Genomic DNA, 26,587 nt, shown 5'->3' with positions numbered 1-26,587 from the left:
TCCATAGACTAAGCTATATTATTAGTCTTCTGATGAAAAGGCCAAATAAAAGAAATTGCTTGTCTCCAAGCTCTTTATCGGTTGAAAATCTGATGCAATGGGTCCTATATGGTTTTTAACACTTTTATATAAAGCTCCATTTTGGACATTTTGATTACAAAATGTGCAATTTTGGAGAGTCTTGGAGTAAGCCTGTCAAGAGTGAAAGAAATAATTTCAAAACTAAACAAAAAGTAATTTTTCAATGCAAAATTGTTGGTTTCAACAACAGTACTATCTAATGATTTTGGCAGAAAAAAGTAAAAATTTTCTGAAAATCCGAATTCTGAAGCTCTAAGGAAAAAAAACCAGGATGTTATTGTTTTTACTTGTTAGAGCACATGAGCTTTAAGAAAAATTGATTCTTTTTATTTGGCCTAACAAATATTATTTTATACATTGTATATATTTTGACTTCTGTGCGCACAAGCTCGAAGATAAATGTTTCTTTTCAGTACCTATTCGCTGTCATAGTGCACGTTAGTAACCATTGGTTACTGCTCCAAGCCTGGGCTCATACACCTGTTCCGAATTTTGATATGCCATAGGCTTAGTGTTGTGATGTTTCGATCAGTGGTTCGTAACAAAGAAAGCGTGATCCAGTTGGCCTAGCAACGATCATATTGTAACGTGCACTACAACAGCGAATTAGGCTATTGCAGTTAAAATCCACACTACCTCTGTGGAAGATTTTGGAAATATCTTACACAGAGGGAGTATATTTTTCAAATGTAATTAGTCAGGGTTAATCATTTTGAAACCCATACTCCCTCTGTATTATGGATTTACCTATATATTCCACAGCTGGAGTGAGTATTTCAAATGGAAGTTACCCAACTGTTTATTCTATTCGAATCTCATACTCCCTCTGTGGAAGACTTTAGCTAAATCTTCCACAGGGGCAGTGTGGATTTCAGCTGGAATAGCCCATTTGGCCTGACAAACATTATTTTAAGCAATCCTATTTGGCATTTCAGTTCCAATTTGGCATTTCGGTTCACACTCAAAGTGACAAACAGGAGAATGGCTGTGAAGTCGTCTTTGATTGCGTTTGTTCCAATGGATCATTCAACTTTGAGGAAGATGTTTTACAGATGTTGGACAATTTGAAGAGTGATATTGGGTGATAGAGAGATGTGAGAGGCAAGAGAAAGGAGAAAAAGAATAAACACAAATCTTGTGAATCATGTTTAGGGGGTCAAAAATGCCTGTTTTCTAGAACCAGGGTTGTTTTTAAATTTCTACTTCTAGTTGGTGAATTTAGGGGTCATTTTTGTGTACCTAGTGTTTTTTTAAAGTTTGTGTTTTTTAACTTGCATCAGGACCATCACCCGAGTTTGACCAATGTTAGAAAATGCTAAAGAATGTAAAAAGGAGTGTATTTTATCAAAAATCTGCAAATATTAAATCCTGTTTAGGGGTACCTTTCGGATACAATCCTGTTCAAGGGTATGTTTTTTGTTGCAACACTGCACTAAATCCTGTTTAGGGTATGTTTGGAAAATCTCTGGTCACGCATGTGTACACTATGAAATTTGAGTGCCTCCCTCCCCCGGCTTAGTAAAAGAAAGAGACGAGAGAGAGAGAGGGAGAGAGGGGAGAGAAAGAGAGACAAGAGGCGAGTGAGTTGGCGACAGAGTAGATAGAAAAGAAATATATCAAGATCAAGAAGAGGAGGGGGAGAGAAAGGAAGTAAAGAGAGAGAGATAGAGGATAGAGAGAAAAGGAGAGAGATAGGAGAGAGGTGAGATAGCGATGGATTGAGAGGCGAGTTATCAAGAGGGTAGAGAAAGAGAGAGAGAATGGAAGCCTCTTCATGTGTCAGCCTGTGGATTAGCTACCCAGACAAAGGATAAGATGGGTTATTTTCTGATAAGGATAACTATAAGCTTGTGTTGATGTAACGATGATGCTTTATGGTGCTGCTTAGATGATGTTAAATCTAGTTGGTGTTCTTGTTGATGTATGTTTTTTGCTTTTGTTTTTTACGATTATTTTCTTTAAGAGTTAGGAGGGTACAAATGTGTATGTATATTGCCGTTTGAATATTTGGTCATCCCAATGTTTTTTAAAACATTAAAATGTTGTGTCAAAATTAAAATACAAAAATTAATTAAAATATTCTGGCAAGTCTGGGGGTTCACTATGGATTGAACATGCAAGTTCATTGCTTTGGCATGATAATTGGAAAGTGTCATATTTTTGCATGTTAAAATCAAGAAATTAGAGCTCTACAAACCGGGGAATGTCATGAACTAATTAATATGAATGAACGCACACTGGTTGTCATGCATATTTACTTTCACAGTGGCATACCGTGGCCACTCCTACCTGGGGGGGGGGGCTGCAGAAAAGGTAATTTTGCGGCCCCCTGCATCAACAGCCCGAACAGGTTGACCCAATATTTTTTAGCCAGGGCGTTCAAGAATCTAAAAAGTGGGGGGGGGGTGGTGAAGATCAAAAAATTTTCTCAAAAATTGTTTTTCATTAGTAACTACATTTACATTCACAGTATTATGTATTATATAACACCACCTCTATAGCGGTGGCCCTACTGGTAATTTTGAGGTATAGTTTCAGTCGTTATTTCGAATACTGCTTTCTGTATATCATTTATAAAGATGAAGACAGAGATACAGGCAGCTATATTATACTCGTCCTGTTCCTCCAAAGTCATTACCTATTTTCCTCTCATCATCACTGAAGCAGGTGTATTTTCAACACAAAGTCGGGCTATGCCATAGGCTACCTAATCACACTATGTAAAATATTCATGGCACCTTCAATAGTATAGCTGGCCTGGGTACACAACATTGATGACATGTCTCGTGGTGACAAAAATGAATAAAGGGGTTTCATCATGGTACTATACCAGATCTAGATCTAACATGTTTAATTTTGGTTCAGATTTTGGTGACACTTTTTAGTGGGCCTGAAATTCAATGACGGGTTCAACGATAGCTGGATGGGAAGCTCTGGGTTCACAATATTGATGACATGTCTTGTGGTGACAAAAATGAATAAAGGGGTTTCATCATGGTACTATACCAGATCTAGATCTAACATGTCTAATTTTGGTTCAGATCTTGGTGACACTTTTTTGTGGGCCTGAAATTCAATAATAAAAAATGCAGTGATTTATAGTGCGCTACTCACAGGCACAACACCTAGACGTTGATCCACAATCCTCAGCACACTTTACAGGTTGTCGCTGACCACTACAGCCTCACATCATTCCATAAACCATTTCAACAACAATTCAGGGACTTTGCTGCTACAAGAGCGCACACCCTAGACATTCCACAAATGACCTTCGCAACCAGGATCAGCTCCCCGAATTTCGTACGGGTTACAACGAGACAATCAGCAGTAAGTGCCTTGTCCAGGGAAAAAGCTAACCCCAAGTTTGGCAAAAGTGCCCTTAAAAGCACACAATTAGGGCTAATTTGTGTGATTTTTCATCGAGAACAATTTTCAACCGCACCAGAACTAGAACTTGGGACCTCTTCCACTGAACTCTGATGCCCTATCAACCAGGCGTGTAGCAAGCGGGGGGACAGGGTGGACGAAGTCCAGGGGCCCGAGGGTTCAGGGGCCCCGAGCACAAAAGCGAAAATTAAATAAGAGCTAATAATGGAGAGCAGGACCGGATTTTTATACCATTGGGCCATTTGGCCCGGGTCCAGGGCAGTTTTGGGCCCCAAATTTTGGGGGCCCACAATTGCCCTATGCATCTTTCTTTTAACCCCAATAACAGCATGTTTTTGGTCAAAATAGGGCAAAATTGTAAAATTTTCCGCATTTCGCGCGCATTCAAATAGCAAAATTTATGTTGATCTGGGGCCAACATAGTCTGAAATTGAATTGAACAAAGTATGTTAGTCCCCCCTTAGTCCCCTTTTAGTTAAACCAAAACATGGCCACTGACTTGAGTGCACATGTCTTCCTCGGCACGTAAGTTCGGGCCTCCAAATTTAGGCCTAGCCCAGGGCCCCATATTAAGGTAGGTTAAATCCCACCCTGGTTAATGTTAAAAGGGCCCGTACTGCTCCTTGTCCATGGGCCCCTGATGCTCTTGCTACGCCCCTGCTATCAACTGCACTAACTTGACTGCAAGTCTTTAGGTGACAATAAGAGAGTTCAGTATGGTAGTGCCAGATCTATATCAAATCTGTATTGGCTCACATCTTGGTGACAAAACTTTATTTTTCAATTCTAGATACATGTACTTGGCCTGGATACATAACATTGATGACATGTCTCTTAGGAGTATCGGTTCACATCCTGATGACAATTCTCGCAAATATTTATGGGAACTACATTTCCAGATGTAGTTGGCCAGAATATAAAGTAGAACATTGGTGACAAGTCTGTGAGTGTCAATGGGCTATTCCATTTAAAATCCACACTACCCCTGTGGAAGATTTAGCTAAAGTCTTCCACAGAGGGAGTATGAGTTTAAAATAGAATAGACAGTTGGGTAACTTCTACTTGAAATACTTACTCCAGTTGTGGAAGAGATAGGTAAAGCCATAATACAGAGGGAGTATGGGTTTCAAAATGATTAACCCTGACCAGTTACATTTGAAAAACATACTCCCTCCGTGGGAGATATTTCCAAAATCTTCCACAGGGGTAGTGTGAATTTTAAATGAATATCCCAATCAACATGTTTCTACTGAGCAAATGGTTGCGACCCGGGGGGCACTCAACTTAAATTTTGGTGGGGGTGTGCGGCGCGGAGTGTCGAACTTTGGGAACTAAGAACTGATTTTTGGGCAAAGGGGCTTGAAGAACTGAAATTAGGGCCAAATTATAGGCCGTTGAGCTAAATATTTCTAAATTATTTCCAAATTTGAGCTTAAAGAGCTACAATTGTCAGAGTTTGAGGCTCAAAGAACTGGAGCAGATCCAAATGTGAGGCTTAAGGAACTGCCGGAGAGTCTGAAAAAGGGACCCTTGACCGCCGCACATACCCGGACCACTTTAACATGTGAGTGCCCCCGGGTTGCGGGTGAATTTGGGGTGATGCGAGGAATACACGGTAACAGCCCCACTAGACAAAGATTGGATGAAAGTGAATTAGAGAATAAAAGATAGGATTTTGTCTTTTGCCTATCCAGTATCATGTCATAATGGATGGGCTGGCCAATATTTTGAGTAGTGGAGCATCCACTACGATAAAAATAATGGTCAGCCCCCATCCATTATATTATAGTGAAAAGGCAAAAAACATTATTCTCATTCTTATTCAGTTTAGTACAATTTTTATAAGTTAAACTGGTTTTTTTTTCCAGAAAAAAATAAAGTTACTTTTGCGAGGACTTCCCTGTTGCTTTAAATGAACGAAACCGTCACGACCATCTAAGCCAACAAACCGTGTTCTTAGTTCGCGCATGTGTATTACGCTAACGCATTATCGCGCGATCATTGAGGATCTACAAGAGTGCCGCCGTTGCGTGTCGGTGTGCTCACTGTCTTACATGACTTTCCACAATCGTGTCATAATGGATAGGTGAAAACCAATCAAATTGCGAGTATTCTTGACAAGACGCACCAACTGAATTAGAATGCACATTTAATGTGAGTGAATCCATCAAGCACCTATCATGCCTATTGAGGTGATTAATAGTGAGGAATATGCAGTAACGTTTGCAGTAGAAACAGTTCAGATGACGATTTTGAGGGTTTGAGGAATTAAAATTCCTGCTCAATCAGTCCGGTCAGACTGCCTGATCAGGAAGTACTGACGAATCAGGCAGCATGTTGCGAGTCAGGCAACACAGGCTTTGGTATCCCTGCCGAATTTGACAGACTAAGGACTAAATTGTTCATGGTGATTTTATAATAGATCGGTGGAAATTTTACTTTGACACACATGACCTACATGTTAGTTGACAATTTTTCACTGGGCGAAAAAAAATTCCACTGGGAGGAAAATAATTAAAATAACAAAACAATTTCTAACGTGTTTTTTTTTAATTTGATTTAAATATGCAAATTAACTTTATTTTAACTAAAATTGATGAAAAAATACTACTAATTGTACATTCATTGATAATTTTATATATTTTACCTACTTCTTTACTCTAAACCAAGAAATAATGGTATATTTAAAGATGCTCTATTTGAAATAGAGCATTGCATTGTCAGGATACCATGTTGCCTGACTTCGGCAACATGCTGCCTGATTTGGCAGTACTTCCTGATCAGGCAGTCGGACCGGACTGTCAATGAGCAGGAATAGAATTCCACATGTTGATTTTACAGATCACCATTCTGAGGTGCATCATTCCTGAAAAAAAGTTTTGTAAAATACATATCACCAGCAAAACACCAAGTTGCAAAGATTTTATAGTTGTGACATTTCTTAAAAGCGATTCATATGAATTGGACTGATCTAGATCAGAGTCAATGGCACTGCATGAGGAACTTAAATCATAACTTCTTGACAACAGCAACATTTAGGACTTCTGTTAGACTTCCAACAGGCCCACTTAAAGCAGATCTAGGTTAAATTCAACAGTAGTCACAAACAGGCTCAGGGATGACTATTCTTACAACATCCAGCAGTCAGTTAGTCGGATCAAAATTCCAATCAAAACAAGTGGTCCAGATGAACTAGTCTAATCCAGATTCAAAAAGGCCTCATATAAAGCTTTAGTAAGCTTTTAGCAATGACATTTCTTAAAGCAACAGTAACAAATCTAGGTGTAGAAAAACAGACAACCTGATAAAACACCTTGTCAGACGTATTCATAATTAATGCGCCTACCACGCCATACAATGTGATGTACTTTGATTGCTTGCCCCTTGCTACATTGCAGCTGTCAGTTCTGAACTGAAATAAAGTATGAGATACAAGGAGAACGGGTGGTGGAGAGCTTCGAGACATATTTGGGGCTTTTAAATTCTTATGATCATTTGTGCCACTTTTCAACAAGGTGTTTAAACAACTTTGTTAAATGTGTCTGATTTGCATTTGGATTTTTGTTTCCTTGTGTTGTGTGTGTTTTAGGGGGTTGTTTGTTTATTTTTATTTTTTTTTTTTTTTTTTTTTATTTCTTTGTTTGTCAAATTGTCAAAATCTGAATTTAATTTTGAAGTAAACTTTTAACTTTTTAACATATCAGTACTTTGGTGGCTTCACTACATTTGACTGCTCAGTGCCAGAAGTGGGTAAATGCAATAGCTGCCCTGTGAACATTTAGCAATTTACGCACAGTATATTGTACTCAGTTACACAAACTTGCTTTAAAGTTTCTCAAAATCATGCGTAAAAGTTATTCAAAGTTTCACAAAATTGCTTAACATTTTTCAAGATTACATTATGCTGAAAAGATGCTCGAAAGTTTTCAAAATTACTCGATATTTCTTCACCTTGTGCACTAGCTGCATAAAGTGGCCGCAGATTTCACTCAATTTTCCAAACTTTTCCAATGCAGCTCAATGCAGCCAAGACAATGTTGCGCAGCTTTGGGGAACTTTACGTAACATTTTAAAATGTTGCGAAATGTCAGCGAAATGGACAATTTCACCTGTGACGTGTGGCCTATAAAGCATTGAAATGCCATATGTCATTTGCTGTGGTGATAATACATTCTTTCCTCTCTAAAGCTTATAAAAAATACACAAGTAATTCTTGTCATCGGTTGAATTTGTTAAGGTCTGTGTCACAGAAGATAATCCAGTCTTCCCATGATGCATTGCAGTGTTTACTCAGAGGGTGTATGTCATGATTTTAGCCCAGTCAAAATTAGATTTGGCGCAGAATGTGCAATTTTAAATTACAATTATTGCTCATACCTTTGGGTGCCGCTCAATGGACAATATTCCTAATAGCTCCCCCAAGTTCACCCCTGGGTAGAGAGAGGCAAGTAAGGTAAAGCATCTTGCCCAAAAGCACAACATGATAGCAACGCCGGGGCTCAAACTTGTAATCCACCGATTGCAAGGCAGAGCCTGTACCGCTAGGCCACCATGCCCCTGGTGAATGGTTTTGTAAACCGTTATCAAAATAATTGTTGTAGTTTGGCAAAATTACAGCTTGTGAGCTGCTTATCTAGGCTATGGAATAATGCACCATGGGAAGGCATGATAACCTGCTGTGGGTCTGTGTACTATGATGTGTGTGAAAGGGATACAACAGGATTGCCATTTAATGCTTCCATCTGAGATGCAACACAATTTCAGATGTTGTGATGATAGTATTTTCTGTTCTGTGTTTTTGTGATGATATATTCTCCTTTTGATTGAAACAAATTGGGTGAAGGCAATTACTGAATCCTGGAGGCACCCTGTCCAACTGCATGCTGCTGAATGCAATGGGCTATTCCAGTTGAAGGACACACTCCCCCTGTAGAAGATTGTAAAAATACCTTCTACAGGGGGAGTATGGGGGCTCCCTGTCCAACTGCATGCCGTTGAATGTAATGGCTTTTCAAGTTTAATTCCACATTCCCCTGTGGAAGATTTTAGAAATATCATCCAGACGGAATATGAATTTCAAATGAAATTAGCCAACTCTCTTTGAAATTCATCCTCCCTCTGTGAAAGACACATGTCTGAATCTTTCTCAGAGGGTGTATGAAATTCAACTGGAGCTGCCTGCTGTGTACATTCCATTTGAAATTCATACTCCCCTGTGGAAGATATCTGCAATGTTTTCCACAGAGTGAGTGTGGATTTTAAATGCATTACCCTTTGCAATGGGCATGAACTAGGCAACTATCTAAATTTTTTGAAAACAGCAGAGTAATTGAATGATGGGATTTTTACTTTTACCGGAGGATCAAAATGGTAGCATCACAGGAAATGGGTCGGCAAATTTAAACTTCATTTTTCTTATTTTTTCCTTCATTTTTTTTTGCATTAAACCCTTGAAAATATATAACTAATTCATGAAAATCCAAAATGAAATATAAAACTTTTCTAACAAGTCAAACCTCATATTTTTCCAACTTTATTTTAGAGTGTGTTTCCCTCCACCTATTCTAGACACAGGCAATTTATTAATCTACATTGAATGATATTAATTATGTTTTAGAAGTGATTGTTGAAAATTAATTATGTAATTTGGGTGGTTACAGACCATGTTTGGCCACAAATTAAATATAATTACTGATTTTGATTAACAATGGAAAATGCAGCATTATATGTGTACTAGTAACTCTGATTACTTCAATACTCTACTCTAAACACATGTCAGTAACCAAGCAGTTGTCCAACTGACACAACAGTAAAATGCACTGACACAGAACAGCTTCCTGGACCACATTCACAGGCGAATAATTGGAACACAGCAAAAGAAATCTGTTGGGCTGTGAATGTGGTCCAGGAAGGTGTTCCATGACAGTGCATTTTGCTGTTGTGTCAGTTGGACAACTGCTTGGTTACTGACATGTGTTTAGAGTAGAGTATTGAAGTAATCCTGTTTGTAATTTTGGTTCATTTTATAGACAGGATTTTAAGATATGACCTTGTGAAAAATTATAAGTTTCTTTTTGAGGTCAGTTTACTTGGTGTTTCCCTTTGCACAAAAGATGTTTAACTCATTTTTAGTGATATTTCACTACTACACAAGTGGTTTCATCAGACTGACAACCCATCACATCGGACTGTTATATGCAACAGGAACCATCGTAGAAGGTGAGATGAGTTGGTCACAGATGCAGAACACTCTAAACAAGGATGAGGGGGCCTATACACTCAACAACATATCTTACCAACTCCTCACACCCTCTATGATGGTTCCTGTTGCATATAAAAGGAAATAGTCCGGTGTGATGGGTTGCCAGTCTGATGAAACCACTAGTGTAGTGGTGAAAATGTCACTAAAATGTGAGTTAAACAATATCCACAGTTAAAATTATCATTTGTTCAAAGAGTTAATACCAGATCCAAAATCCAGTGCACATATAGAGCCAGGGAACATGGTTAACATAAAACAGAACTAAAAAATGAAAATTTTAAAAATGATATGCCACTGCCACTCATTGCTGCAAAATCTTATCAATGGTTACTAGTTGATGAGCCATGCTTTATTTTATTTATTTCATGCTTTTCTGGTTTTTTTCGACTTTTTTTAACAAAAACAAAATGAAATTCAAGTACCTAACAAGGCAGATGCCTGCCATGAAGAACATTGCATTGCTGGCCAGGAATTGGGTGGAGCGAAGCAAATCCTCACCAAACCGCATTGTCAGTCTGAGGCGCCCTCTATGGCGTACAAGTTTGGACACCTAAAATGTGTTCAATCATAATAAATTTCCCAATATGAGCAAAAATTGTGAGTTGGAAGTTAGTTTACTATATGTACACACCAAAAAGACATGATAATGAGATGAGTGGAAAAGTAAAAACAAGATCTGTCTCACAAGTATTTTTATGTTATTTTTTTATAAATTTGTAAGGCCTTAAAAGTGACTCGCATCCACCCGACTTTTGCCCTGAAAAATGCAGTTTGAAACTGTCCATAACCTATAAATAAAAAAATTCGGATTTTATATAGCGCCTTTTTCCATCTAGATCTTGAAGGATTCAAAGCGCTGTAATTCCGCTGCCATGGTGAATCATCACAATCAGATCTAAACCTGTCCAATACAAATCCCAAATAAGATCAATTTTAGCAGAATTTTCTTTTAAAAAGTTTAAATGTTTGTAAAAATAAAACATCTAAAATGTCTATAAGAAAGAAAATTCTGATGAACGGTCGTATCGTTGTTGGTTGTAATTTGCAATGTGGTAGCGCACTCATTGTCAGCTTTAATCCCGGGTCAGAATGGCCATTCGGTCTGTGGACGGGCAGTTTTTGGATCCAGGCGAAACCCTTGGCAAGATGTGACATTTGACCAGTAAACCTAGGCTAGACCCATGCTTAGGTTGGTTACATCCTTGCATTATTGGTAATAAGAATTCAATTTTAAAATTGTTCACTAATTTTTTGGATTTGTGAGAGTCTAGGCCTAGATGTTAATATTTATATTTTCAAAATGCAAAATAACTTGTGTGACAGGAGAATCAAGAATCAAACAAACTTTTGTGATCAGCTAAAACAAGCAATAGTTTGCACTATGAACAGCTCTAGTAAATTACTAAAACATGAAACATAAAAATGAAACAAGAATTATCCACTTTCCTTTTTGAAAGCATTTCTTGTTTCATCTTCAATGTGAATGTGCAAGAATTAAGTAAGCTACTTGAAGCAAGCAACAACAAATTCAATTTCAATATATTGTGTGTACCTAACGAGACAAAAAGACATAAGAATGAATGTTGCTGTAGAACCCAGAAAGCTAGTTGAGTGTGCTACATCTCTGATGTATGCAGACCATCTGATGCGTTTCAGGTGACCTTTGACCCGAATAATAACAACAACCTGTGAAGAATGAAAAGCAAACTATAACAGTTATACTTTGTTTCAAGTTTGGTAGTGATGCTAGAGCTTTTACACAATAGAGGCAATCAGCCTTTTCCGCGGGATCCGCCATCTTGTGGGTACTGCCCTTCTGCATATCATGCATTAGACATTACGCCCCCGATTACGCGGAAGTCGCAGCGCGTGACGCCCCTCTTCAGTCAACCATCAACGCGGTGATCTTAGCAACAAGGCACTCTGTACCCACAAGATGGCGGCGTTGATGTCACAATGACTTCCTCTATTGTGCCGCAAGAGTGCCAACAACCACCCTTTTATTCACGTATATACGCTATTTTGGATCAGGTTAGAGTGTACGGTTCAATAATTCCACCAGCGGAATACAAACCTACGTCACTTCCAAACTTGAGGTCAAACCCCAGCAGAGAACAATGTCTTGCCATCATGCATTACTCAAACCTCCTTACAAATCATGACATAATATGTGATTGACTGAAGAGGTTCATCTGGTCTGTTGATAAACAGACTCTATTTAAAGTTTTTTGTCAAGACCAAAGGAAAAACTTATGTTTTTCTGCTGACAGTTTTGCCAGAAACCTTCTGGCTCTCTCAAAACGATTGATGTTGTTATTGATCCATCTGCTTAGAGCGGGAATCCTTGATAGGGTAGAAAATTGCAAGGCAAGATGGGTCAAGGAATCAGTATGGATTCGCAAGAGAGAAGACAACACCATGAACAGAGACGAGGGGACATTCTTTCGAAGTCACAACTTCAATCCTCTGCTCAAGACCAACGTTGGAGAGTATGGAGACAGAAGTCAGGATTCCCACTCAAAGCAGATGGATCAATAACAACATCAATCGCTTTGAGAAAGCCAGAAGGTTACTGGCAAAACTGTCAGCAGAAAAACATAAGTTTTTCCTTTGGTCTTGACAAAGTTAAACTTTAAATAGCCATAATATGTGATTTTGAGAAAGTCCATTGTTGTGACTGACGATTGAGATAATGATTGCAAAATACATTCATACGATAAATGTAAATAGAAAGCAAAATTAAACTTCTACGCTACTCAAATTTGGTACACTCACCGGCTCAACCAATCTTCAGCGGAAGATTTGTTGTTGCTAATAAGTGATGTTGAGACATCTCCAATGACATCACAGGTGTAAGTTGACGTCAAAGAAGATGATGTAGTAGCACCTCCTTGATTGGGGGAGAGGGGAGTCAGGAGGTTGTCCCAGACAGCCAATATTGATTGATTCCAGGACCCTACAAGGAAAGTTCTTTGACTCTCTCTCCAACACCTTTACATTTTCAGAGTTTAATCTGGTGTCCTTTGCCTGTCAATGTGCTTCTTAAAGCTACATTGTAACATTTCCTTTAAAAAAAGATTAGTATTTCTTTTCCATAAAATGTTAGCTTTTACTGTCAGATAATGTCCCCGTTTAAGTTTGAGCCCAACAACTGAGGTAAAGCAAAGAAAATTGGAATTTACTACCAGCACCATTGTCGACAATGCGTGCCACTCAATCGGTCATGCTACGGTACATTCCTTTCATGTGTGTGTGAACATCTGGCATGCCATGTTATGTACGTAATGCGTTATGAGCATCGTGTACGCATTCAACTATAACGGTTCCTGTGTTTTATTCAAAATCTCCGGTTTTGACAAAACTACATGCAAATGTCACAATATGGCTTTAATCAGGGCCGTAGCAAGGTTGAAAAATGAGGGGCGGCCATCACAAATGTGGGGCGGCCAAATTACAAACAAATGCCCAAATTGAAAAAAAAAGATATAAAGAAAAACATAACAAATTTCACAAAAAGCGGGGCAGCCATGGCATCCCAGGCTGCCCCACTTACTACAGCCCTGGCTTTAATCACTGATTTGGGATCACAGGAGTGCCACAAGATCTTCTTGATTGACGTCATCTACAACTGTTTGACGTCATCTACACCTGTGACATTATCGGAAGTGTCTCAACATCACTAGCAACAACAAATCTTCAGAGTAATAACATCCATTGAACTTGAAGACACTGGTTGAGCCGGTGAAAGCGCTCTGGTGAGTGTACTAAATTTGAGTAGCATCAAAGTTTAATTTTGCTTTCTGTAGTTTATGTTCCAACTTTCATAAGTAATAAATATCCTATTTAGAATTTCATCAATGCATCATGGGAAGGCATGACTTTTTGCTGTTAGGTGAAAACAAAGTGTAGGTGTTTCCAAGGTTGCCACAACTCGCTTTACCTGCACAATTTGGCTACATATAAAATTTTCAAAATAAAGGGGGGAGGCAAATAAATGGAAGCTTTTCAACAAGAATTATGTTTGAGGAGAAGTTCAATATAAAGAGGAATACAGGAGGATGAATTCTGCAGGTAATACTATTTTAGAGTCAGGGTTCGGTTTTTGCCGGCAAAAACCTGTTTTTGCCGAGAAAGTGGCAAAAACTGGCAAAAACCTGTTTTTGCCTGGTTTAAACCGGCAAAAATGGCAAAATCTGGCAAAAACTCACATATAGTCACTCAAATATTTAAAAGTAACACAGAAAGCTCATAAACAGTAACACACAAGTTTTAATGAATCATTCAACATATTTTTTTTTTTTTTTTTTTTTTAAAATGAAAAAAGTTTTGAATTTGATATATGCCACATTTCGGTTAAATGCACTTGAGCAATGAAAATGCATGCCTTTAATTTCTTAATATGTTACTTATAATTACAAAATTTGGCCTTGTTACACTCAGGAAATTATTTTTGTAACTTAATCATTTGTTTTGAGATGAAAAATCTGGACAACAAATCACTTTTTTAGTTTTTGCCATTTTTGCCGGCAAAAACTGTTTTTGCCAAGCGGTTAAAACCACAGTTTTTTCCACCAGCGGCAAAAACCTGCAAACCCTGTTTAGAGTTGTAGAATTTCGGCTGTCATGGATGCACGAAAAACCTGAGTCAAATGTCGCACTGAATGCTGAATTTGGAAGCTTTATCAACACATTTTTTTCTGGTTTGTCAACAAAGATTCAACACTGGAGTCTAAGTCTGACAACATATCACCAAAGAAAAATGAGATGACAACAACACTAGTGTAAGCACAGAAATATTAGGAGTTTTGATGACTTTTCATTGGACTACAATGTAGAAATTGGGCTACTTGGACACCATCCACCGCCTTCACCTTGGTGTGGTGCTTGCCCCACGCAACACCTTTGGTCTAGAAAACTGTGGCAACCCTGGGTACTCCTGTGCATTGTGCTATTCCAGTTAAAATCCATACACCCCCTATGGAAGACATGACCTTAATCTCCCACACAGGGAGTGTGAATTTCATATGGGGTTACCTGATGAGTGACTCCATTCTAATTTCACACTCCCTATATGTGGGAGATTAAGGTCATGTCTTCCATAAGGGGTGTATGGATTTCAACTGGAATAGTCCAGTTAATGTTAATAAAACTGTGCAACCAAATGTTATGAAACCAGCTATCCAGGTTCCATTTTGGAAACCCGATTTAAAAATAGGAAAAATATGATATCCTTTTATTCAGTATCTTTTTTTTTTTTTTTCATTTTTCTGGTATCATAGCCACTTTTAACCAATTTTGAAAATATGAACCCTCTTCATTTCACATTACATCAACACGAATTGTTTTTGCGGAAGTGCTGCACTATGTGTTCAGCGGTTCATTTAGTTTTTGAGCCAAAAATTGTTATGTACTCCTGTATAACCTTGAACACAGTTGCAAAAAGGCCTGTAGACCGGCTCTCTGTCACAACGCTCTTCAAACTACTGGGTATTCTGATACAATGTTTTTCATGGGAAATAACCAACAGGCCTTTCAGAAAGGATAAGATGAACTTGCATAATGAAAGGTATCAAATACTGGGGAGGGCGCCCACTGACAATGGGTGACAGAGGAAGTGCGGCCACATTGGCCCTCATTTTTGAACTCCTTCTCACCCAACGACCACCTTTGTTGTTTTGCTGGCATCAATTGATCTCCTTTTTAAAAGTTCTGAAGGGGATTTAGATAAACTCTCAACTCACCGAATGACTCCTTTTTTCTATAAAATCAATTCTAAAATTCCTGGAATGTGAGGCGGGATGGAGTACATTCCATGACTATAAGCAAGGTTAAATCTTGCTATCGTACATGATGGCAAACAGACATTAATGTCCGCACATACAAACACACACACACCAAAATACTTGTAAGCACTGGCAACTGGGGACGTACACATGTGCGCCTGAGAATCTAACCGGGCCACCGTTTGAGGAATCACAATCTAACCGGGGACAGTCCTATACCCGGTAACTGCGGACTCATGTTTATATGCTCTAACATGCAATTTGGGCTGACCGTCAATCGGGGATGACAGCAGTTCCTGTGTGTCAGCATTTCCACAGTGGTTTTTCATGTGTACATGTATGTCCCTGGTTGGGGTGGTTACATATGTCCACACACACACCCCCACACACTAACGCACATAAACATCCAATAATTTGATTCCATTTGACTTTGTAGCAATTAACTCCCTGAGCACTACCTGCCGATCGAACATTGCCTCTGATTGGTCAATTACATGATATCTTCACTTTAATCACCAATCAGAGCGGAGCTTTGCAAATAATTCACCCCAATTTTTTTTTGCGTGGTGAAATTATTCTAACAATGTTGCTGATTGGGCCAATTGATGATGAAAACTTCTTTTTGGCCAATCGGCAGGTAGTTCTCATGGGGTAAAAGTGGACGTTGGTTGAATGCTGCAAATTCCTGCTGATGCATGCTCTCATGATCAGAATAAAACAAACCAATACCTATTTATACAAAATTCTGGAATCAAAACAGCTGCATTGGTGCCTAGAAATAATGTGGATTGTAAGACGTCTTGCAGGTAACGTTTCCATTTCAGTCGATGCAATTTTCCTTTTAATCGCACGGTCCATGCCATCTATACAAAAATTAAATGCTTAGTTTGAAGTTGATTTAGGTATCAACATTTTTTTATTTAAAAAAAGGACAATCAGACTTTCTGTACAAAATAGTAATTTGAAATCTGCTATTCCCTTGTGGAAGATTATTAAGAAAAGATTTACACAGAGTGAGTATGTTTTCAAATTAAATTCACTAGAGTTAATCATTTTGAAACCCCCCTGAATATGGAATTATTCCCATCGTCCACAACTGGAGTGAGCATTTCAAATGGGAGTTACATGTACCAAATTGTTTTCTTTTAAAAGTGGGAGACTTTAGCTAAATCTTCCACAGGGGCAGTGTGGATTTCAAGTGAAATAGCTAAGTAGCTCAATACAACTACTGCTCCCATTTGTAAGTTGTGGTTTCAGGAATTAAACACCCTTACTTGCCCTTCACTAAAAGTACAAATATTTTATTACCTCACTTTTTAGAAGTTGGTAAACTTTATAGGGGACAAAGAATTTTTGGCAGGCCAAAGTGGGGGGCAAGCATTATTTGGCAGATCGAAAAGGAAGGGGGAGTCAGGGACAAGCAATTTTTGGCAGATATTTGGGTATCGTTTCAATATTACACCCCAAAAAGGCAGAGAAACATGTTAGAAAAACATTAAAATATCCTACATTTTCTACCCCGAGTTACACACAATTATTGCACAGCTCCTTACATTTTGTCTAGAAGCTAGTTCCAAAAAATACCAAAATCTGATTGTCCCTTTTTTTATTATTTATTACTTCAAACACATAGGGGCCACAACTTATTTAAGTTCCCCCTAATACTTTTTAAAATAAATGATAATTTACAAAATGTAAAAGTGTAAAGAGGTATGTGTACCAGGTAGCCTTTATTGTTTTACACATGGACCGATTTACAGCATCACACATCATTGTGTTCAGTCACAATGGTTCATTTGTATCAGGTGGAACTTATAAGTTGTGGACCATATATTCACAAGGAAAATAGTCAAATATTTGCATCAAACTGGCTATCACGATTCCACAAGCCCTGTATGATTGTGACACATTAACATGTATGGCTTAGACGCACACAAATTTTGTGGGATGTGCATTTCCCGACCAGGTTTTACAGTTGTGCGCCTGATCGATCGGACACAGAGTTTTTGAAGGCTATCAGGAGCCCTTTCTATAGCAGCCGAGCTTGTCAGTGACCAGAGTCGCCAATTTTTTCGAGTGTCAAAAATCTTGTGACTACAGTAAAATTTCATTTAAAAGAACATGAACATAGTCATAGCAAGATGAATATCCACATACACTGCCTATAATGAACGCAATTGTACGCCTGCAATAGTGAATGGTATTATGTCTTTTAATTAGTTTAATCTGGTTACAGGGTCAGAAGTGTGGAGTTTGTATGATAAACTGTAGTATTTACGAGCATCCATTTTGATTCTTGTTATTTTCTTGACGAGAATCTTTGCGAGAATGAATTCTCGGATTCTCGCCGAATTTCTGACCCTGCAAAGTACCGTAGTTTAGATCAGTATTTCCACCAACCCAAATTTTTTGGCAGGTGTGTTCATTCAAATGAAATTTTTACTGTCTCAGACAGTTCAGAAATTTCATGGTAATACATGAATATACAGCCTTCATAAGCACTGCAGGTTGATTCAGTCAACTCCATCCATAATCATAGTGGGAAACAGGACGGTTCGCACCCTTTCAATTTCGGACCCGTGCACTTTCGCCCCCTTTCAATTTCGCACCCGTGCACTTTCGCCCCCTTTTAAACCGCGGGTAATGTGCTGCTGTTGATTGATGATGCACGATCGATCGCTTCAACTCCCGGCGGTACAGTGGGGTGTTGTATGTGTATAGTATTGGTTGACTGTTTAGTGTTGATTGTCTGTGTAATAGACTGTGTTTGCAGTACCGGTACTGAGTCCGGCGTGTACAAAAGCAAATAGTATGTTTACCCGGGATGTTGATGATGGACTCTCCGGTTCGATTGGATTTAATAGGTCTATATTATTACAATGTATTAAATGTGCTTCGACTGAAGATTGGTATTCATTATGTTTTTGATTTGTTATTTTATTTTACTTAGGCCTATTTTATTTTATTTTATTTTATTTTATTTTATTTCTATTTATTATTTTATTTTATTTTTATTATATTATTTTTATTATTATTATTATTATTATTATTATTATTATTATTATTATTATTATTATTATATTATTATTATTATTATTAAAATTATGTTACCTTATTAGTACTTTATTAATAGCTTTAGTAATTTAGTGTTAAATTATTTATGGCCTATAAAATTTATATAGGGCCTAATATTGATTTGGCCAAAAATTTGATGGCTTATAATTTATAATTTTATCCCATCTTTATGTTGCGCATTGATCTTCTTTGACATGAAGCTAATGGGAAAAAAATATTTAGCAAATTTCTCAAGGCAAATGTGCACAAGCAAAACAAACGCCTGGCAGCAGCTTTGCGATAATGATGTGCTGACTAACTTTCGCCACCTTTCTTCACCGCGAGTATTAGCTGCCACTAGTACGCGAAAAGCGCCGGGCGTGACATGGGTTCAATCAATGCAATGGTAGCCTACGGTGACTAGGCAGTAGCACGCATATATTCGTCCCAGAACATACCCGCATCGGATCGATTGCTTGACAAGTCTCCGGCCCGCGGCCAGCGTGACTGTATACATAAGGTGTGACTTCTTCAACCCATTATGTGATGAATGACTTACGGGAAAGCGCCGGGTATGGTGTGGGTTCAATCAATAATGGTACCGTAAACAGACACGCATAAGCGTGCCATATGCCTAGTGACGCATCGATCGAGCCCTTGAAGCCCCGGGCCCCACGGGCCGCGTGCGGTATAAACTTGTCAAGAAATACATGCATACAAAGATATTTATTTACGAACAATATGTTACCATTGCATATTGAGAAATATTACAATTGCATCCATATTCTTTGCCAAATATAAAATATCATTAATCAGGAAAGTTTTCTGTTCGTTTTAATGAGAAATGTAAATAATGAACCAAATGTTTTAACTTTTATGTCTTAATGAATGATGTATTTTGTCTGTGTTCTTAATTAATTTAATATATATATTTCTACAAGTGTTACGTAAATTGTATAAAACAAAGAAATGTAAATACTTTTAATGAATTTTGATATATTTGATGTATGATTTTTTGATGTTTATGTTTTAAAAAAATTCTTACATAGGGCCTATGTATAATTCTACAAATTGTTATGTATATTGTTTTCATGCCGACAGGGCCCCTGTAATAGCAGATTTATCTGAAGGGTAACTCTGTATAAATATGGTTTTAATAAATAACACAAGTAAATAAACAAATTTGTGGAAAAAATGCTATCCAATTCTGCATTGTAAATGATTGACATTTATATGTTCATGATTCATTTTGTTTACCGGCCTGTCAATCACGGACTCATTATGACGATGCTTCATTAACACCACGGCATATCTTACGCGGTATCTTATAATCCGCTAAATACTTTATGCCGACAATTTTAAGGCAGTATGTTTGAACTCGAAGATGTCAATAATGTAATAGCATCTATTTCTTAGATATTTAAAATAAAGAAGATCGTGTAAAGGGGATGACTTTCTTTCTTTCTTTTTTATAGTGCCTTTTTTTTTTTTTTTATTAAGAAAGCCGCTTTGTCTTGAAACATGTCTTGTTTTTGGATGTTGCTGCACATAATAATTTATTTCTATCATTTAGATTTATTCAGTTCATCTTAATTTCTTTGTATTTAGTTTTTTTTTCTTTTCTTTCTCTTTTTCTTTCTTTCTTTCTCTTTCTTTCTTCTTCTTTCTTTCTTTGTTTTTCTTTCTTCTTTCTTTCTTACACTTACACATTAAAGTATTTATTTTGGAACTTAGCTACAAATAGTATGAATTGCAACTAAACACAGAAACGCTATATTCAATTTATTATTATAACTATTATTGTTATTATTACTGTTATTATTATTATCATCATTGTTATTATTAGGGGCTGTGCAATAATTATGAGCCCTGGGGAGAGGGGGGCAAGTGATTTTTGGCACACATTCATGTGGCGCCTTTTAAATAAAACGCGGAAAACAGTAGTACGGAAATGCTTTAATATGCAAATTATCCTGCTCGCTCTGCTCGCAACATATATCTAGACCATATAAGGTTTGAAAATTGGGATCCCAAAAATTTGGCATGTGTAAGGGGGGGCAAAGATTTTTTGGCGGGCGAGGGGGGCAAACGATTTTTGACAGGCCGAGAGGGGGGTGCAAGCGATTTTTGGTGGGCCGTTCGGAAATTAACCCGGGGGGGGGGGGAAATAATTATTCCACAGCCCCTTATTATCATTGTTATTATTATTATTATTATTTCTTATTATTATCATATTATTATTATTATCATCATGTTAAATTTTTTAATTAACTTTGTTTATATTATTATCATTGTTATTATTATTATTATTATTATCATTATTTTTATTATTGTTATTATTATTATTATTATGTTTATATTATGTTTTGTGTTACTCCCCCATTGGATTTTGTGTCATACTTTCATTGTTTTTAATTTTATCCATTGCTTGTTGACACTTGTATCCTTTTGGAACCATCCTTTGGTCGTCAGTTGGAACAAATTTCCCCTGTTTTTATACATACTATAATTAATAATTAAATATAAATTTATTATTATTACTATTTATTATTATTACTATTTTTATCATTGAATTCTAATTATTTCATTATTTTGGGTAAGCCTGCTGCTAAAATATCTAGCCTGTAATATATTCTGAGAAAAAAAATCGTTCCACTATTTTGTTTTAAAATATCCTTTCTTTCCTTCCTTCCCGGGTTTATCATGACGGCCCAGTACTATAAACATACTACGCCGCATCGCCGGGAGTTCAAGCAATCGATCGTGCATCAATCAACAGCATGACAGCAGCACAATACCAGCGGTATAAAAAGGGGCGAAAGTGCACGGGGTGCGAAATAGAAAGGGGCGAAAGTGCACGGGTCCGAAATTGAAAGGGTGCGAACCGTCCAGCATTCTCATAGTGTACCGTACAATCGGCGTATATGTAATAATTATGTAATTGAATTTGAGTTAAAAATGGTAAAGCTCATCATGAGCTTTAAACAGTTGTGTTGAGTTCATGAGGTACCGATGCCGATGTGCGTAAACACGGTACCCGACCGGTTTACTGTAGGTATCCTAGGTGAATTCAAATTTGCCATCAAATTGCATCGTTTTATATATCAAATTAAAGCCCTTGAGTAAACTAAGCCAAAACTGAAAACCTTTTTTCATAGCACTTTCCGTAGCAAAGTTACATCTTGTCAAAGATTGACTTTCATCAAAAAGATTCAGCTAGCAAAATTCCCCAAAACGGCATTTCGGGGTGTTTCTAGATCTTAGTCTCATGGCGATGGCAGCTTTTTTTTTAATGGAACTGCTATCAAAATCCTCTAAAATTCCATGTGCGACTTGATTATCACCATAAAAATCATATATTTGGGTCAAGTGAAGTATAGAAAACGTATTTATGTAGGTTTCCTTCACCCACCTATTCTCGAAAAAAATTCAAATTTCTATGTAAATATGCATTGTGTTGGGGCCCCGGTCTCGGCGAATTCGCTGACTAGTAAATGTGTTAACTAAGGTTTGCCTAGGTTACCTATTTACTGTTCATAACTTCATTGTTGGTTCATTCAGTGTCAAGAAACTATATCATATCATACATGCATATCGTGCCATTTGTTCAGACACTGATACTAGCAATCACCTGATGTTGATAAACACAAGGTCGGGTACAAGGGGCGTGCCAACCACGAATGTGTGTACACAAAATTTTAAGCTTATCACAATATTTCATTCATAACTTCTGCCGCTCTAAAAACAATATAATTTAGCTCACTTACCAAATAAAAAACGAGATAGATTCGGAAAGAATATTTGTAAGCTGCTTTAGCCACATCCAGCGTAGCTTGTGTACAGAAAGGAGTCCATGTATGCCCAAGTTCATAGCACGAACAAGCTCTCCAAAGTTTACTGGGAGCCGCCATTTTTCTTGTTTACCTTGTCCTTGTTTACCTTCGACCTCATCATGTTCGTGGGTGCAGTGATTCGTTTCTCCAGTGTTGTGTCGGCTGCTAGCGTTATTTCACGTCATTCTGACATTGAATCATAAATGATCATAAATGATCTATATTTCTATTATTCATTATTTTTATTTATGCCTTTTTATTGATTGGTTGATCAATCTCAATGCAAAAGTTATAGATTTCTGATAAAAAGATGGTAGGCCTACGGTACTTACATTCTTTTGGCAAGTTTTTCCAGCCTTTTCCACTTGATGTAGGCCCCCCTAACCCTACCGGTATACTTTTTAACATTTTTGACGTATTTTGCTGATGATTGCGAGCGTCCATGCCAGCTTACACCACTTCCCGACCACTTCCTGGCATCTCAATAACTAAAACATACCATGAAAGTGATGAAACACCACCCCGCCCGTGCACCACAAGCTATAGGCCTACTCTGCCAGTGACTAAAACATTTGCCAACTATTTTCAGCCAATCACATGTAACCTGTGAAATCTGCTCCACCAACTTCTGAGAGTGACCAAAAAACTTTCAACCAATCAGATGTAACATATATTAAAAGATCCTCCTCCTCATTTCATGTGTTATTGGAATGTGCACACCTGCTTATGTAGGGGAGAATGCATGGAATGTCAGGATGTGTTACTGGAATATCAATATGCATGTACCTGCTTATGTAAATGTGCACACTTGTTTATGTAGGGGACAATGGAATATCAGGATGTGTTATTGCAATAGGGAGAATGGAATGTCATTTGGAATGTGCACGCATGTACGTAGGGGGATTAGAATGTTAGGTTGTGTTACTGGAATGTGCGCACCTGTTTAGGGAGAATGGAATGTCAGGATGTGTACCTGCTTATGTAGGGGGATTGGAATATCGGGTGTGTTATTGTAATGTCCACACCTGCTTATGTCGGCGAAATGGAATGTTGGAATGTGTTTTTGGAATGTGCATACCTGCTTATGTAGGGGATTGGAATGTTAGGATGTGTTATGTGCATACCTGTATATATAGGGAAGAATGGAATATCAGGATGTGTTACTGTAATGTGCATACCTGCTTAGGTAAAGAAATATCAGGATGTGTTATTGGAATGTGCATACCTGCTTATGTATATGGGAGAATGGAATGTCAAAATGTGTTATTGGAATGTGCATACCTGCTTATGTAGGGGAATGGAATGGCAGAATGTGTTACTGGAATGTGCATGTCTGCTTATGTAGTGTAGAATGAAATGTTCGGATGTATTGGAATGTGCATATACCTGCTTATGTAGGGGAGAACTTTGTCAGGATGTGTTATTGGAATGTGCATACCTGCTTATGTAGGGAAGAATGGAATGTCAGCTAGGATGTGTTATTGGAATGTGCACACCTGCTTATGTAGGGAAGAATGGAATGTCAGGATGTGTTATTGGAATGTGCACACCTGCTTATAGGGGAGAATGGAATGTCAGGATGTGTTATTGGAATGTGCACACCTGCTTATAGGGGAGAATGGAATGTCAGGATGTGTTATTGGAATGTGCACACCTGCTTATGTAGGGGAAATGGAATGACAGGATGTGTTACTGGAATGTGCATACCTGCTTATGTAGGGGAATGGAATGCCAGGATGTGTTACTGGAATGTGCATACCTGCTTATGTAGGGGAGAATGGAATGTCAGGATGTGTTACTGGAATATGCATACCTGCTTATGTAGGGGAGAATGGAATGTCAGGATGTGTTACTGGAATGTGCATACCTGCTTATGTAGGGGAATGGAATGTCAGGATGTGTTATTGGAATGTGCACACCTGCTTATGTAGGGGAGAATGGAATGTCAGGATGTGTTATTGGAATGTGCACGCCTGCTTATGTAGGGGAGAATGGAATGTCAGGATGTGTTATTGGAATATGCACACCTGCTTATATGGCAGAATGGAATGTCAGGATGTGTTATTGGAATGTGCACACCTGCTTATAGGGGAGAATGGAATGTCAGGATGTGTTATTGGAATGTGCACACCTGCTTATGTAGGGGAGAATGGAATGTCAGCATGTGTTATTGGAATGTGCACACCTGCTTATGTAGGGAAATGGAATGTCAGGATGTGTTACTGGAATGTGCATACCTGCTTATGTAGGGGGAATGGAATGTCAGGATGTGTTACTGGAATGTGCATACCTGCTTATGTAGGGGAGAATGGAATGTCAGGATGTGTTACTGGAATATGCATACCTGCTTATGTAGGGGAGAATGGAATGTCAGGATGTGTTACTGGAATGTGCATACCTGCTTATGTAGGGGAAATGGAATGTCAGAAAGAAAGAAAGAAAGAAAGAAAGAAAGAAAGAAAGAAAGAAAGAAAGAAAGAAAGAAAGAAAGAAAGAAAGAAAGAAAGAAAGAAAGAAAGAAAGAAAGAAAGAAAGAAAGAAAGAAAGAAAGAAAGAAAGAAAGAAAGAAAGAAAGAAAGAAAGAAAGAAAGAAAGAAAGTTCTCTTATAAACCATCGTGCGCACAGTTTCCACCTCGATACACCTGAGCACACATTTTCGTCCAAGAGCTCTCAAGCAAGCAGTGAATTTTCTAAGCACAGTCTTTGATCACATTCCACGGTTGAGTGCATAGCAATGTAAGCGCTTCTTGCTGAAAAATGGGCCTCTTTGATTGGTTTTTGACGAAAACTCAAGTGTTCCATTTATCCAATTAGAATTTTTTATCAAACGAAAGCTAACACTTCCCCCTAAAAACACTTTTCGTCACTAGGTCAACAGATAATAAAATTCAATGTTATAGCAAGGCGAATGTGAAAAATCTGTTGAAAACTACCTATCCAAGCACATTATTTGACCAAAATGTAGGTTTTAAAAGTCAAAACCTCAAGTGTTCCTTACAATATTTTTCAAATTTTGTGTCATTAAATTAAAAAGCTCACTTATATTGTCCATATACTAGCGTTACTAGAATGAGCAATGGCCAATTCTCTTTAAATTGATATGAAATTATGAGCAAACTCTTAGCCTATCATATTTTGAATATTTACACTTGTGCCAATTCTTTAAATATTGTGACTGTATAAATGGATAAGAAAATATTCAAAATTGCATGCTTTTAGGCAAATTTTCCCTTTCGAGTTGCAAAAATATTAAAATTTTATTTTTTATTGTCATTAGTATACTTCCTACTAAAGGATTAGGATTTAGTTTTGTTGCATCAGGGAAGTGCAAAACACTTCCATGATTTCATTTGGAAAAACAGTAATATTTTATTCCAACAAAATAATGCTGTATTTTTCTGGAATCATGCCGGAGTATCCAGGTATGAGTAGTCCTTCCAGAAGGACTCAACAGTTAGCACGACAAATCATGCCGTCAGGCGTGACTGACGGCATGGATAATTGGATATATAGTTTGATCAACTAGTAATAGGCGGGAATTGTTAGGCTTTTACCACTACGCCGAAAAGTAGACCCATGTTGAGAGTTCTATTAGATGACCTGCCTGGTTTATATTTTATGTAAAAGAAAGCAAAGTATATGACTTTAATTAGTAATTCGTGATGCTTTTGGCGAGATGTCACAAGACAATGCAAGACAATTCTTAAAATAAAATATTTCGATATTAATCCGCGATGTTATAAGGCCCGCCGATTACGATCTGATCAAAGTATAGTCCGTCAGCCGGCTTAGATATAGTCTGTCGGCCGGTGTGGATATTGTCCGTCTAGAAGTACTAGGTATGAGTCATTGAGTCACTATCACTCTTGTCACATCCTTCCTACTACAAGTCGACCTTCAACGTGTCGGATTCATCTTATAGATGTCAAGTTCAACGAAAATGTGCTATACACAGATGTCAAAATAAATAATTTACACAAATCAGATTTTCACATTTTTATTAACACATTTAAAATCAATGTGAAAATGCATTCTAATCTGTACAAACATGCATAGTATTCGGTCAGTGGTTCTTGAGTTTTGATTTGTAGAAATACTCAAAGGCCTGGGCTACGGTGATCATTGTGTAAAGTGCTAACCGTGCGCATAGTTTTAACACAATTGACTCTTGCACCTGGACATATCC

General features: G+C 37.7%; 1 protein-coding gene across 2 annotated transcripts in view; it reads right to left on the bottom strand.

The window, feature by feature from the left end:
- Positions 1-22,492, bottom strand: part of LOC140141329 (transmembrane protein 135-like) — a 361,936-nt gene extending 339,444 nt beyond the window's left edge. Inside the window, exons 1-2 of one of the 2 annotated variants that reach the window (XM_072163166.1) lie at positions 22,335-22,492; positions 16,243-16,376 (exon numbers count right to left, since the gene is read on the bottom strand). In XM_072163166.1, the coding sequence (XP_072019267.1) occupies positions 16,243-16,376; positions 22,335-22,478 (278 nt within the window). In that variant the 5' untranslated portion in view covers positions 22,479-22,492. Of the gene's footprint in view, positions 1-10,152; positions 10,281-16,242; positions 16,377-22,334 lie in introns of both variants that reach the window. The other variant, XM_072163167.1, reaches the window with a different exon arrangement.
- Positions 22,493-26,587: the final 4,095 nt, after the last annotated feature.

The sequence above is a fragment of the Amphiura filiformis genome, chromosome 19 (genome assembly GCF_039555335.1).
Source record: "Amphiura filiformis chromosome 19, Afil_fr2py, whole genome shotgun sequence".
NCBI classification, from domain to species: Eukaryota; Metazoa; Echinodermata; class Ophiuroidea; order Amphilepidida; family Amphiuridae; genus Amphiura; species Amphiura filiformis.
The sequence above is the reverse complement of the archived record's forward strand: the minus strand, read 5'-3'. Positions and strand labels throughout refer to the sequence as shown.